Raw genomic sequence first — 16,669 nt, forward strand, 5'->3', positions numbered from 1 at the left:
GTTCTTAAACCTCGTCAGTTTCTATCGGGCATCACTAAAGAGGTTTGATGAGTATTTTTAGGTGAGTTAGTAAGGATACAATTAGCTGAACAACAAATTGAAACAACCCAGTAATATCTGAGATGAGGGTTTGCACATCTCTGCACTACTAGGTCACTGGGAAAATACAGTATCTCAGGTGTCAAAATTATTCACCAAACCAGAGATCCAGTCTTCAGATTCAGAACCCAATTTGTTCGACACTTCTTCAAGTGCACATTAAATAATCACTGCAATCCATAAATAAAGCAGATTCCACAGTAAAAGTAGTGCTCTATGTACAGTTACCTCAAAGGATGAAGACTATAAAAAATATCACAGTATCAAGCAGATGGTGTTTGATGCCAGATACATTCTACTTCACACGTGTAATATTTTACATCACACATTTCACATATGAAACAACTGTCACGTATACAAGTTAACAAAACAACTACCAAAAATGTGACTTTTCCACACACACACTCACCTGCAGTAGTCTTGTTCTATGAGGAGCAGGTCCAAATAGGCTGTCTGAGTGTCCCTCATTGTTTTTACTGTCACCCTGGAGCCCCTCCAGCTTAAACTGAAACACATAATTATTGTATTGTATTTATTGGGACCATATACAGTGTTAAACATAAATGTTAACATGCGATGTACTGCACCAAATTTAGCTTAAAGCTAATTTTCATCTGCAGTCCCTTACAATTGAAACATATAACAGCAGAATAACAGACAGTACAAAGCAAAAAACACACAGGACACATTATACAAAATACAAAGCTACACACAATAGCACATCACATACACCCACAATGTCACCTATAAATTAATAATAGGGGTGCACAAAAAAATTGATTCACATAAGAATCATGATTCTATCTCTGCCAATTCAGAATCGATTCAGAAATTCCAAGACTCAATTCATATTTTTCAGTCATGCCACAATGCTGTTTTCCATTTTTTCCTGACGTGTTAGCTCGCTAAATCCCACAGATGGCACTATGATGCTGCGCAAGTTTTTGCCTGAACTCCGGGGGCATGAAGGAAGTGAAGTGTGTGTCATAGAAAGATCGCGAGCAATGGAATACTTGACAGAAAAACAAATACAACTTGCCCCATCGGCAATGACGGCAATCATTTGGGCATATTTTGGATTTTATTATCTCGAAGGGAAGGACCTTGACAAGACTAATGAGATTAGTCAGGCATTCCTGCGCACCTCTGCAGGTTTGTGCAGTTGTGGGGATATTTATTTGCAACCACCGTGAAACAATCAGAAAATAACGTTTTATTCCTCTCATTCACTGGCTTTCTCACTACCTAGCTCGCTCAACCCATGTTTATATCTCTCTCTCGTCTTTTTTAAAATGAGTCGGGAACCGGTCAGCAAAGCCTAACGTTACTTTTAACATTATCAAACCAAGAGAAATGTCCTCCTCTCTTCCCAGTAATGTTTCTGTCTTCCCTCATGGCAGGGTTGTACAGCGTTACAGGTTGCATTTCTCCAAAAGTTGATTCTGGTTCAACTTTCTCGCTGCGGCCCCCACCCCCGCAGCTTAACGCACAGCGCACAAAGTCATTTTATCTCAATGAAAAATGTAGTCTCCTTGAAGCTCATGACAAACTACCAAAAACAAACAAACAAACAAAGCAGCAAAACAACAAGCGTTTAAACAGCTGTTCTGTATTTTGAAACAGTCAATAAAATTCAGTTAATAGTGAAGGTGCCCATTTCATTACTTTATTTTCATGTTGTAATAAATAGGCTATACAAATGTCAATTAGACATTAATCTGCATGAGAAATTAAGAAACAATAACAAAATCTGTTATAATAATCATCAGCTTATAGTGATCAATTTGACCAATTTGATCAATTTTCTTGTTTGCACTTTGCAGTTAAATGTAGCAGGCAGCTATTGTTTGTTTGATTTTGTTATTTGAAGTATGAATTTAAGTTATTATTTGAAGTTTTGCACTTAGCAATTTATCTGTGCAATCATTTTTATTTGTGTATTAGTGTAGGGCTGCCTTGGTTTCCTATTGACTGAGTGGACTAAAGGAAAATAACTCTTACTCAGGGTTGACATTGAATAGTAAATGTTTACATTTGATTCAGTGTGATTTTTTTTCTTTGAGACCTATAAAAGTGACTACCGCAGTCAAATGGAAAGAGTAACTCAAAACATCAATCTAGAATCAAATCTATGAATGTATTGAATTGAGAATTGTTTTGAATCAAGAATCGAATCGATTTTGAATCGCAAATCGATTTGAATCACAAATCGATTGTGAATTGAATCATGGCCCCAAGGAATCAAATCAAATCTTGAGATTTCCTGAAATCGTGCACCCTTAATTAATAATGTAAACCTGTCAAATTAAAAGCAAGATTATTTGCATTTATGAGAAGACCATGAGATGAAATTTAGATTCAGTGGTTACAGAGCTGAGTAGTTTTTAGCAGATTTTTTAATTTAGTTTTGAACGTACTGATGGAACTGTAGCTCTTCATAACTTACTGAGCTAGTGTACACAAAGTCACATAGTAGAGGAGGGGCAAAACCATTCAAAATTTTATAAACTAAGCACAAATTTGAGAATAATCTAAAATTGTCAAAGCTCAGTAAATTGAATTTCTCCAGTACCCTACAGTGATGGAAGTACATTGGCTTTTTGTCAAGAGTTTTTAGAGTTTGTTTGTATAAGAACTCAAGAGGTTTTATGTCTCCAGCCTGCCCCCAACATGTGATGCAATAAGACATATGGGAAAGAATCATGGCATGCATAAATATCTTGACTGTGTCCTCCTTTATCAAGTCTTGATTTAATTTGCTCTATTAAGTGCAAGGTAGCAGTTTTGGTGGAATGATTTGCTCTAAAGCCAAATTGCATACAATGTAGACCAAAATTACTTGTATTAAGAAATGTTGTCAGTTGTTTAACGACAACTTTCTCAGCAACCTTTGAGAGTACTGGCAGTATACTTATTGGTCTGTACTGGCTTCAAGGTGGTCTCCAGATTTAAAAATAGGCGTGACAATGGCACATTTCCAGTCATCAGGGAAGGAGCTGTGATTAAAAGACAAGTTAATTAAATGAGCAATGGGGGGAGTTAAATATCTTTGTGTGATTTAACAAACATGGTGTCAAATTGGAAAGCCTCTCTTCTTTTGGAGCTTTTTAAGGAGCTGATGATTTTGTTTACTTGGAATTCATTAGTCTCCATCAGCTCGAAAACCTGGCCTGTAGCATCTATTGGAACAATATCCCGTTTCCCTTTCGTACATTTTTTTCCTAACTCATATACAGACTAAAGAAAAAAGTTATTACAGACAGAAGCAACAGTAAGTTGATCTTCAATTAACTTTCCCTATACTTTAAGTTTAAAATAAAATTTTGGGTCCCTCTTTGTGAGATTATCAATGTTTTTCCAGATCAATTTACTGTTGCCTTTTGCCTCATTCAGTATATTGAGATAAAAACAAGATTTAGCTTCTCTTAGCTCTTGGATTACTTTGACACTGACATGTTGATTTATAAAGGTTTACTTTATAAATCAACATGTCAGTGTCTCCTCTAGTTTCAATTGCCTTCCTTAGTGCAGCATCTCTAGATTTCATTAGTTTCCACAAATTTTCATTAAACAAAGGTAAATTGTTTTTATTTTTAGATTTTATCTTTATCCTCACATTAGCCTAAATCTTTCCTTCACAGAGTTGATTCTGTGAATAAAAGTATCACAGCCATAGTCCATATCATCAGAGGACAGTAGGCTACATCATCTCAGTTCAAGCTGTCAATTTCACTGACAAATTCTTCTTGCTTAGCTCTGGATATGCAGTGAAGGATCATTTTCTTAGTTGCTGTGGTCCTAAATCTATTTTTAATCAGTTTTCTCACACATAGGGTTTGGTTATAATCTGATAAACCAGTGATTAAATTATAACTTTTAGTTATTCCTCCTGGTTTGTTAGTAAATATCAAATCAATCTGTTTACTGGAGCATTTTGCAATGTTACTTGGGCCATTTACTAGTTGTTCTTGTTGGAATTTCTCTGTGATCATTTTTAGTTTTTTCCTCTTAGATTTATCCACCTAGTTCACATTAAAATCACCCATAAGCAACAATTCTTTGTTGAGATTGCACTTTTTCAAGACTTCTGTGAGTTGATCAAAGAAAGTGTCATCTGCAGAAGGGGGCCTATAGACACCTATGATGTTATAAGACATTTGTTGGGATAACATTATTTTTATCCTTACATATTCTAATGTGTTACCTGCATTGTAAACCACATGTTCACATTTGATGTCTCTCACATAAAAAAGCACACCTCCTCCTCTTCCATCAGGTCTGTCTCTTCTGAGACATTGGTATTTGGGCACCATGAACACACTCTCAGGAGTTGTTTGTTTCAACCATGTTTCAGTCAGACAGAGAAAGTCCAAATTTGAGTCAGACAGAAGATGAGTTAGCTGATTGCTCTTCGCAATAATGCTTCTGAAGTTAAAATGTCCACCTAATAGCTCCCTCAGTTTCAGCTTCAGGTCCCATAAGACTTTTGCATGACTGACAGTTTGGAAGTTTGCCTCCTCACTGCAGGGTTTCGACACACAGTGGTGTCAGCAGCAGGTTTTATGAGAGAAACACTGGACCTATCAAGGTCTCTACAGCCCAGTAGTGAAAAGTTATTCATTGAGATATCCCGCCTGGTGTTAACAAAGTTTAGTCTGTTAAGGGAGAAGCCTGGCTCAGAAAGTTGATGCTCACTCATCACCAGCACCAGTGGAGTCCCAGACACACTCAGGCACAAACCAGCACCGAAGTTCTGCAGCACTCCAGGGGTCACTGGTCCAGGATTTAGCCGAGCATCTCCGGGGAGCAGGAGCAGCATGAAGAGGAGACCTGCTATTCTCCGAAACAGGGTGGCAGATGACCAGTCTACTGGATTGGTGATTCGCTCTAGTACCTGAGCTCGTCCATACTGCAGGACAGAGGAATAGATTGCAAAATACCCCAGTAAGTTATGATGAAAACTCACTGTAGGAGTATCAACTGGCCACAAGCCAGCATTTGTCCCAAGCCTAATCACTTGGTGTCCCAGTAGTTTTTCCATCAACGTTGATGGCTCTGGCCAGACAGACAATACAGGCAATACAGCAGTGAGTACCAACAGTAGTCCAAAAAGCACTCCGTGAAACACAGCCCAGGTCTTTTTGCTGATGAAACATTGCTTTGAACTTGACACGGTTTTTGACAGGCGTGCTCTGTGGTATGATAAATGGCCTCGGAGGACAGTCCTATGCAGCAATCTCATCCAGGATCCCAGTGGCCTGAGGGCAGAAGCTCCTCTTAAGCCCCTCAGCACCAGCCCGGTGCACCCAGAACCTCCTCTCAACCTCAGCAGAGAGAAAAGGCCACCATCCGGGCGGTTGAGATCCCCAGAAGATCCATGTGGCCAGGACCGTTTCCTTCAATGTTGAGATGGATGTACAGATTTTCTTGCTTGTCCATGTGATCGGGATCACAGCTGGAGTTTATCCTCTCCACCTTTTCCTCAATGTTTAATCTGATGTTTACATTTGAAAACCTGGACCGGCCAGATAGCAGGCGGGTGAGCCAACCACCTCCCCGTCCCAATGAGTGACCCACAGTCATATGCCATTGCTGTCCAATAATGCCCAATATTAATCACAAAAAGTTTACAGAAGTGCACAAATTTAGTGAAGCTGACAGAGAGTTGACTAGATAGGTCCGTACCTTCTTGAGTCCAGTGTGCATAGAGAGGCTCCAGCATGCTTGGGTTACATTATCAGCAAGAATCCTTTAAGTTTTCTTCTTGTTTTCATAAAATAACTCTTCTGTTAGTTTCTTTAGTGCTGTATGTCCTTTGGAATATTGGTAATGGTACACACATTGGTCATGAATGTAATAAAATATCTCTGAGTTAAAGAAAATGTCATTACTTTCATTACTCTTTACTTTTGTTCAATTCCTACTCATAATATTTTGTACTCCATCTCACTCTGCTCTGTATTTTACTATCTCTACTATAAGTAAAGATATTTGGGCATTTATGGCTTTATGGCTATGTACCACAGTCCTTTAAAGTAGCTGTATTTAAACCTCTTCTTAAGAAGCCTACTCTTGATTCAGGTGTTTTAGCCAATTATAGACCTATATCTAACCTTCCATTTCTATCCAAGATCCTTGAGAAAGCAGTCTCTAATCAGTTATGTGACTTTCTACATAACAATAGTTTATTTGAGGATTTTCAGTCAGGATTTAGAGCGCATCATAGCACAGAGACAGCACTGGTGAAAGTCACAAATGACCTCCTAACTGCATCCTACAAAGGATTTGTCTCTATACTTGTCCTGTTAGATCTTAGTGCTGCATTCGACACAATTGACCATCAAATCCTTTTGCAGAGACTGGAACATTTAATTGGCATTAAAGGAACTGCATTAAGCTGGTTTAAGTCCTATTTATCAGACCGATTTCAGTTTGTACATGTTAATGATGAATCCTCTGTGAAGGCAAAAGTTAGACACGGAGTTCCACAAGGTTCTGTACTTGGACCAATTCTATTCACCTTATATATGCTTCCTTTAGGTAATATTATTAGGAAACACTCCATAAATTTTCATTGTTACGCAGATGACACCCAATTATATTTATCAGTGAAGCCAGATGAACCCAATCAGTTAAACAAACTCCAAACATGCCTTAAGGACATAAAGACCTGGATGACCTGCAATTTTCTACTACTAAATTCAGATAAAACTGAAGTTATTGTGCTTGGCCCTAAACACCTTAGAAACACATTATCTAATGATATAGCTACTCTGGATGGCATTACCCTGGCCTCCAGCACCACCGTAAGGAATCTGGGAGTTATCTTTGATCAGGATATGTCCTTTAACTCCCACATAAATCAAATTTCAAGGACTGCCTTTTTTCACTTACGTAATATCACAAAAATCAGGCACATCCTGTCCCTAAAAGATGCAGAAAAACTAGTTCACGCATTTGTTACTTCTAGGCTGGATTATTGCAATTCCTTATTATCAGGCTGCCCTAACAAGTCTCTAAAGACTCTCCAGCTGGTCCAGAATGCAGCTGCACGTGTGTTGACTAAAACTAGAAAAAGAGACCACATTTCTCCCATTTTAGCTTTGCTACATTGGCTTCCTGTAAAATCTAGAATAGAATTTAAAATCCTTCTCCTAACTTACAAAGCCCTTAATGGTCAGGCACCATCATATCTTGAAGAGCTCATAATACCGTATTATCCCACTAGAACACTGCGCTCCCAGTATGCAGGCTTACTGGTGGTCCCTACCGTCTTTAAAAGTAGAATGGGAGGCAGAGCCTTCAGCTATCAGGCTCCTCTTCTATGGAACCATCTACCGGATTCAGTCCGGGGTGCAGACACCCTCTCTATGTTTAAGAGTAGGCTTAAAACTTTCCTTTTTGATAAAGCTTATAGTTAGGGCCGACCAGGCTCGCCTTGGATCAGCCCTTAGTTATGCTGCTATAGGCCTAGACTGCTGGGGGACTTCCCATGATGCACTGAGCTCCTCTCTCCTCCTCCTCCTCTCCATCTGTATGCATTCATGTAACATTAACGCATGTCACTAACTTTGCTTCTTCCCCGGAGTTTTTTGTGCTTTCTCATCTCACAGGAAAACCTGAGTCCCAGGCCGAACCTTCGCGGTCCTTCACAGTCCTGATGGCATCCTTCCCTGGCTATTGCTGCTTGTGCTTATTGTTGTTGTTGTGATTGTTTTTCTTCTGTCCCCCCTCCCCCTTTCCCTCTCTCTTTCTCTCTCTAAACCCAACCGGTCAAAGCAGATGGCCGCCCACCAAGAGCCGGGGTCTGCTTGAGGTTTCTACCCGTTAAAGGGGAGTTTTTCCTTACCGCTGTCGCCAAGTATTGCTCATGGGGGAATTGTTGGTCTCTGTAAATTAAAGAGTATGGTCTTGACCTGCTCTATGTGAAAAGTGCCTTGAGATGACTTCTGTTGTGATATGGCGCTATATAAATAAAAATTGATTGATTGATTGATTGATTTATGACTTTATTAGATAGCGGCAATAAGAGATGACGGGAAAGGGGAGAGAGAGATGGGGATCTACATGCAACTGCTGCTGGAATCAAACCGTGGATGTTGCAGTTATGTGGCTTGCATCTTAACCAGTGGGCTACCAGGTGCGTGTTACTATATTATTATTTTATAGTAGCACACTATTGCATTATTTATATATATTATAAATCCATTATAATTTTGTCATCCTGTTTTCCATGCTTTATTTCTGTAATTTGTCTTTCTTGTTCTATTCTGTACACATCCTGGGAGAGGGATCCCACCTCTGTTGCTCTTCCTGAGGTTTCTTCCATTTTTTTTCATTCAAGTTTTTTTTTTGGTAGTTTTTCCTTATTCGAATCAAGGGTCTAAAGACAGAGGATGTTGTATGCTATACAGATTGTAAAGCCTTCTGAGGCATATTTGTGATTTGTGATATTAGGCTATACAAATAAAACTGACTTGACTTGACTATTTTAGTGTGTAGAAAATGAATGTAATAATTTCTCCTACATTTTTTGAAAAGATTTTCTGTGGAGTATAAGAAATCAATGAACAGGAAAAGTGTCTTATTAACTTCAGACTGACTGACATATTTTCCAATTTATCAAAAGAAGCACTGTGTAATTATTATGGTGAAAATCAGATAATCCCAGATGCATAGTCTATTTATTCAGATTCTCCCTTTACAGACAATCTCTCAATGATAATAAGTCTCACCAATAATAATAATGCCATCATATCTCAACAAACAGTTGAGACAACTTGTCAGCCTTGCTGCTTGTTTTGATCCATGTGCAGCTTGTCATGGGTAGCGTGATAGTTGCTGTCAGCAATTAATTTAAGTTGGGGAACATGTCAGGTCACTTGGTGAGTGATGGCCAGACAGCGTTTTTACTCTTCTTTCTTTCTTCCTTTCTTTCTTTCTTTTTTTTCTCTTGTTGCTGCACAAAAATAGTCCTTTACTGTAATTTTATAATGTGTTGTTGTGCATCTGCATTGTAGACTTTTGTGAAAATGTGTCCAACCCTTGAGAAAGGGCACTTGCACCCTTCATCAAACCAAAGGAAGTTGTCTGTCCAGAATGTTATTCCATAGCATCTGTGAATCACAGTGGCTTCTTTTGGAAGCTCTTCTTCCAACTGTAGATGCAACAGATGCTCTCATGAGATCTGGCTGACAGTTTTCTCTTTTAGTGAGTTGTGTGTCATTTTTTACCATCAAATCATCAGTGAGACACATGGTTTTAGCAAAATCACTATTTGAGTAATTTTTTAATGTTTTGAGAGTGTTTTTAAGGCCTTCAATCAGGTCTACACAATCTGTGATTGACAGATTTGGCCAGTGTCTCCGGTATGGAATCAAAACGGTCAACACTTTACTTACATTGCCAAATTTGGAACTTAACCTGATATCAAGTTCAAGGCAAGGTCTGTCTGGGTGTAGTTGCCCTTATATTCCTAAAGACCCTGCTTGCATGTTTGCCCCTGTGAAATCATGGAGGGAGTTCACAGTTTCACATGAGGCAAGCAACACAACTATGGGTGATGCTTTGCAAAGATTTGATTGGCTGTATCAAAATAAAGTATATCTTCTGTAACAGCATTCCATTAAATTAATGCAAAACTAAGTGCTGCCATCATGAAACCAAAAATATAAATTTCTCCAATTCTGCAATTTAATTTCAGTTGAACTTTATAAGGTAAAATGTTATTTCTGTGTTTCAATCTAGTCAGCAGGGGGCATCCCTTTTCACTGTGTGTGAGGATACTGAGAGCTACTGACAACAGAGTCAAACTCCTTGTATGTGTCAACATACTTGGAATTGTGTGGTTCTGGTGTGGTTTCAGCCATGGTTCTTAATGGGCTTACTTGTTCATGGAGGTCAAAGAGCCACAGGTGAAGGAGAAAAGAGGGTCATCAGCCTGGGTCAGATCACTCTCTCTGATCAGTGGAATTGATGTTGGCACAGCCAACGCCTGGCATGACTTGTCTACACACACCTAGACAAACATACACAGGAGAACACTCATGTCTCTAGTTTCACAGCGATGTGATACAGCAGTATGTGCTGTATGTACATTAAGTGAAAGCAGCAGGAGATGTATTATATTATGCATGAGAATGAAAGCACTATGTAACAGTGTAACACTGTAAACAATAGAGTAATGATAGTTAAAAATAAATCTGAAACACTAGGCCCAGTATATTATTCCTATAATAAGGTTTAATACAGCGAGCTTAACAAACTTAGTTTTGACTTATTGTTTAGTGTCATGCATTCAGCTAATTTACTGCTGTGAAACGCCTCAGTCTGAACCCTGTAACACCTTCAACATGTTAAAATCTGAAGGGACAGCCAATTCAAAGACAGAAATCCTCTTGCTGGGACACCAATTATTTGGAAATAAGTACTACATTTACCTGTAATACAACATGCTTTCAATTATTTTCCACATGCTAAAAGATTTAAAGTGACTAATCAATATTTTTATACTTAGAGTGGATCAGCATTGTAAAAGATGTCACTTGTAGTTGCTCATATTGATGAACCCACAGAGAATTATCACCTGACTCAGCAGTTCCCCTTTCTGCTAAGTTTTTTCTTCACTCTTACTGCTCTTACGGAGCCATTTCCAGCAGCAATAGCTGTTTTTAGAGAAAAAGCTCTGATATACCCACTGTACACTACCTGCTCAGCACCAAACAGCTAACAGACACAGTTGGTGAACATAATGGAGAACTAAAGAGCCAGATATTTCCATCAGGAGTTGGTAGGGACCTAGCCCCAGTCTTTGCCTCTCATGTATTACTGCTACATTCAAATGAGAGGTCCACCTACTTCGGCACAAGACTACAAGGCTACAAGACTACAGTTCTGCAGGGCCCAGCTGATTGCTGCTAGCATGGTAACATGCCGATGTATATCAGGTACAATGTTCCATGTTCACCATCTTAGTTTAGCATGGTATGGCATGCTAACATTTGCTAATTAGCACTAAACACATAGTACAGATGAGGCTGATGGGAATGTCATTAGTTTTGCAGGCATTTGGTCATAAGCCGAAAGTTTTGGACAAATTAAAATTTTACCGGATGCTAGATGAAAAGTAAACGGACCAATAGTTACTACATTTCATCTTGAGGGAGACATGAATGTCAAATGCCAAATACCATGGCATTCCATTCAATAGTTTTCCTTAAAACTACAAATGCCAACTTCATGGTGGCACTAGAGGTAAAGTCAGAGGATCAAAGTCAGTTGTCTTTACTGTCTTGGAACCATGAATTTCTGTTTAAACACTTGTGCCGATCCATCAGGTAGATGTTGAAATATTCGTATGGATTAGTGAAAACTCTGACCTGCTGGTGGTGCCAGGGACAAGTCAAAGGATCCCCAAAGTCACTGGGATTCATCTTATGGGCACCATGGTTATCTGTTCCAAATTTTACTGTAATTCTTTCAAAAGTTGTCAAGAAGTTTTACTAAAAGCCAAAAATGTAAACCTGTTGACATATTTCAATTTTGACCAAAGTGGTAAACCGACTGATTGACATTGCTAGCCCTTAAAAGTAGCTCACCACTGGAAGATGTGCATGATTTTGAAAATAACTATGCGACCTAAACATGATTGGAAAATATAGTTAAACTTGCAGTGATTCTACTATCACTACTCCCAAACACTGACTGCACACATAACAACATGTAAATGGCTACTCTATATGTTGATGTGAAATACCTTTCCGAAGCCTAAACAGTGGGCTGCTGTACAGGAAGAATTGCTGTTTGTCCTCTTATTGAGCTGCATGTCAGTTCCACTAAATGGAGTAGAAACACACACAAACATATCACTTGCATTATAGATTACACAACAGCTAATAATTATTCATAAAAATGGTCTTTGATCAAATTTTTTGATATCGATGATACAGATGTTATTCTTTCATATATGTTAGATTACGTGGTAATATTTTTAGCAGAACAAAAATTCCTCTTAAAGTGCACTATATTTGAAATGGACAAATGCCTGACACTCTGTTTTACAGCATACCTCATATCAGATACGTCTGAGTGGTTATATGGGAGCGTATGGCCATACATACTATGTGCAGTGTCAGGGAAGGAGCATGTGTTGTATGCAGCCATGTTGTTTTGCACCATTGTTCTTAAGACACTAATTTGTCACATTAGTGCAATCTTGTGCCCTCCAATATACTATAAATAAATCCTCCACTTGTTGGATGATGCTCTGCACCATTTTAGCATGAAAGGTAGAAGCAATGACTGACCAGCTCCATTACCACAATGCACACACCAACATATGCTAAAACATTCCAGGCTCAAGCAAGCAGAATTTGCTGATAATTCCCTCAAAATACTAAAATACCATTTCTAGTATTAAACTGTAGTATTTCCTGTTCAGTAGGATGTAGATAATCTGTGTACATCACTGCATTAAGTTTCATGTAGTTCACACTGAACATTGGGCTCCAATCTTTTTTAGGAATGAGGACCACTGGAGATTGCCTAGCAGAGAAGGAGAGTTTAGTGATGTCTGCTTCCAGCATTCAATCAGTTGTTTCCTACATTAACTTGAGTGCTTGGTGGGGCCCTTTTCTTTCTGTTGGATCAGTGTGTCTTGTTTAACAAATATTTTTAGGATTCGATATGATAGTATTTTGCGCACATTTGCTTTTTTCAGTAGAATTAAACAAAAATGTCTTTTTCCAGCTATTCAGGTTTCTCAAAATCATAAAATGTTCCCTAAAAAGAAAATTATTAAGAAAACTTCTCACTACAGAAAGCAAAAAGACAGTGTAATTGTAAATGTATGATTAATATTGCATTTCACACATCATACCATAATTTTATGCGATCCAGCATAGATGAAGGGTGTAACAAGATGGAGGTTGAGATGTGGAATGGGCTACAGTAGAGCTTCCTCATGGCTGGGTCCTGATACAGATGTTGCATGGAGAATATGCAGCTTTCCAGGAAGTCGTGCATCTGATGAGATAGAAACCCTCTGAGTTCCCAGCAGCAGGACTAAACAAACCACTGATTCTAATAAAATTTGGTGGCTTTAGATATTCAACAGACATTTGGACATCTATTAAAACTGGGCAAAATTTGGTTTACAAGTGAACATTTTTTTAGACTGTAGAGCATTTTGAATACTATCCCAACATGTAACATGTTCTACAATATCTCCTGGACATATCTCTTAGTAAACACTGAGCAATAGCAACACTCTACATAAGTCATAGGAAAAAAGTGGCCTGTGGGCCAAATCTGGCCCTCCAACAAAGATATTTGGCCCCCTAGTTTTCCCTTTTATAGATTACATCAAGTCTTTTACATAACTTTTCATAAATCCACAGTAGATAACAATGTAAAAACAAGGCTCATATAAATACCAATATAACACCTTAAAACATAATTTGGCCAATCTGACCAGAACAGATTTGTATTAAGTGTAAACAATACTTTGTTTCAACCATTAATGAAGCAGGCCACTGCACATCGCATGTGAATAAGCTATCAATTACATTTCTACTCTCATGTATGCTCATGTTTATGAGTCATTTTTTCCACATTAGTGTTAATATGAGCTGCCGTAACTCTGTTAGCCCTCATTTACTTATTTGAATTATGACATCTGCCCTCAGGTACAACCCTGGAACTGTTTCATAAATAAGATATTAAAAACATACTGGTGTAGGAGGACAGCCTTGCTTGTTCTTGAATTTTTCAAAACTGACCCCTTTTCACCTCTTCTCCCAAGTGCGGGTTTGACAGAATGGAGGTTAGCCAAACCTCCTGAGAACACCATGACCAGTGTCCAAAATGAACTTTTTGACTCACCTGCCAAGGGGACTGGCAGATGAAAAAAATCCATTGGCCAAGAATATTTTTTAACGGCCAAAATAATAAACTGCCTTTTTGTGTCACATATAGGCTGCATACTCCTTGTAAATGTCGCCACATAATACCTATTTATTTGACAGTAGCTAGCAGCAAACCAACAGCAAGTGACAGTTTAAGGGAGAGCTGCGATGTTGAGTAGCTGATGTCCCATATGGTAAACAGTGCTGCGAAACTAGGAGTGCTCGAGACCATCTGTGGCTGGTGCTCCTTCGCCTCAGACCATCTTGAGCGCTCCTACAGTTTCGTGGCACTGTTTAGACATGTGTAAAAGACAAATGAGTAATCAACATGAGTAATCTCCTCTGAGCCATGATACAAGATATTTTATTACATGACTATTTTGGCAGGCACATTTACCTGCCAGTGTGGCGGATAGCCTTCTGAGATTTACCGCCAAACAGAAAATCTACTCACATCACTTGGTGGGTTTTAATTTCAGACCCTGAATCTGACCTGGCTAAATGACCCTTGGGTCATTTGAACTGGAGAAGAGACCAGATAACATTAAACGTGGACACAGAGACTCCCTTTGGGGGCTAACTTATCTTAAGAGACTGCAATAAATGGACTGTACTTGTACTTGTATAGCACCTTTCTAGTCTTCCAACCACTCAAAGCGCTTTTACACTACAAATCACATTCACCCATTCACACATATTCATACGCTGAATGGGTACAGGGGCTACCATGCAAGGTCCCAACCTGCCCATCAGAGGAAATCTAATCATTCACACACATTCACACACTGCCATCAGGAGCGATTAGGGGTTAAGTATCTTGCCCAAGGACACATCGACGTGTGGACAGAAGGAGCTGGGAATCAAACCGCCGATCTTCCGATTAGCGGATGACCCGCTCTACCTCCTGAGCCACAGCCACCCCCAAATGTGAAGTGCATTCCTTAGTTGACTTGACATTGGTATACCTCCTATTCCAGCTAAGTCTTAATAATGTGAATTAAGCTGTCTAAAGAGATAATGTTGCCTAGCATGAAATTTCATGAAGAATGGTCTAACTTTGATAACCGTGCAATACAAGATGACTGAATTAATAGAATCTTATTTTATTACATTTCTCACTGTGTGACAACACTGTCATCTATTGACTGGCATAGCAAATTCTTTTAAACCTACAGAGCGTCAACTGCCTTCATTTTATTTGTGATCACCTAAACAGTTGTTTTGACCTTTGTGCATTTTCTATTATTACAGACATTTATGTTTTTGATAATGATACAGACCTAATGTTTGAGGAAGTCCCTCATTGGCAGAGACGCACCAACACAACTGGGAGTCATGGCAATGCAGCTGTGATGTCACCACCCCTTTAAGTACCAGCTGGAGACAGACATCTTTGCCATTCCATTGTAACTGCACTGGGGTGAAGCTCTGTTGCCTCTGTGAGTCAGTTTACTAAAGGAGGTAACCCCATGCACATGTACTTCCCCACCAACTGGAAGATTCTCCCCTTGCTGGACAAGACGAGTATTCGCCCATGTTCGCCGAACACAATCACCGGATCCAAGAGAGACTACTGCTGCTGCAACCCAGAACTCTCACTGCCTGCAGTAGGAAGAAAAGGATTTCTTCGCGGAGATGCAGATAACTTCTCTGCCCCGCTCTTCTTCATCTAATTGGGCTCCGCTGTTTTCTCTGCCACAACACTGAGGATCAGCTTGCTGTCAGACCTGGCAACAGAGTGCGAGGATGGCCCCATCAGCATCCGAGCCAAGGAACTGAGGACTGAAACGCACACCCTGCATGCTTTCTGACCAAGTAAGAGGCTGGGCAGAGACAGTGTTATATTGTCTGTCGTTAGTTTTAGCTTTTTAAGCTTTATTGCTCATGTTGTTTGTTGTGAATTGATGGACCGCCAAGTCCCTTTGTGCTGCTTTACTCTGAGGAGTATTTGAAGTTTGCTGCCTGTTTAGTTGTGTTAACCACGCTAGACTGTCTTGTGTTTGTCCTACTCGGGACTGCTGTGTTTGTGCAACCATGAGTGAGAAAGTAAGTTTCTTTGTCAATCGGAAATCAAACAAAGTGTGTAACAGACTGCCGTCCATATGCGCCCTCTCTGTGGACAAAGCAGCCGCTTCTCTCCCCTCCTCACAGTCACTTTCATCCTCTTTCCTCCCTCTCTTGCTACTAACATACACACACACGCATCTTCTTACACATCTGACTGCCCCGCCAGTTGGTTCTCAGGCGTGATGTGACTTCCACATATAGTCACATCCACTATCTAAACTCTCACACCATGTCATCACACCAGATCACATCGCCATCTTGCCGCCCAAACACATGTGCGTACACACACGTGCACACACATACACACATACACAAACACACACACACAGTCCCACTTGCATGTGTTTTCACTGTGAATAGATGTATGTTATTGCTTGGGTAGAATTAGATTTTAGGATAGTGATTTATTGATCAAAGCATTGGCTAACTTTGTTAACTTTGCTATTGTTTAAAGAACCCTGTTATATCTTTAAAGAGAAGTCTTTTGTCCTTATTGCTTTTATCTGTTGTAAAAAGTGGCTGATTGAGAGTCAGTCACCTTCTGTGTTCATTTGTTGGTGTCTCAACAAATGATGTGAGGCTCTCAAACAGTTGGTGCC

General features: G+C 39.4%; 1 protein-coding gene across 8 annotated transcripts in view; it reads right to left on the minus strand.

The window, feature by feature from the left end:
* The window catches only part of LOC137195106 (uncharacterized), a 65,355-nt gene that overhangs the window by 36,899 nt on the left and 11,787 nt on the right, over positions 1-16,669 (minus strand). For all 8 annotated transcript variants that reach the window (XM_067607176.1, XM_067607178.1, XM_067607181.1 and 5 more), the window contains 4 exons: positions 12,977-13,122; positions 11,855-11,933; positions 9,987-10,117; positions 509-604 (listed from right to left, as the gene is read on the minus strand). In XM_067607176.1, coding sequence (XP_067463277.1) covers positions 509-604; positions 9,987-10,117; positions 11,855-11,933; positions 12,977-13,122 — 452 coding nt within the window. The remainder of the gene's footprint in view (positions 1-508; positions 605-9,986; positions 10,118-11,854; positions 11,934-12,976; positions 13,123-16,669) is intronic.

Source organism: Thunnus thynnus, chromosome 13 (assembly GCF_963924715.1).
Source record: "Thunnus thynnus chromosome 13, fThuThy2.1, whole genome shotgun sequence".
In the NCBI taxonomy this organism is placed as follows: Eukaryota; Metazoa; Chordata; class Actinopteri; order Scombriformes; family Scombridae; genus Thunnus; species Thunnus thynnus.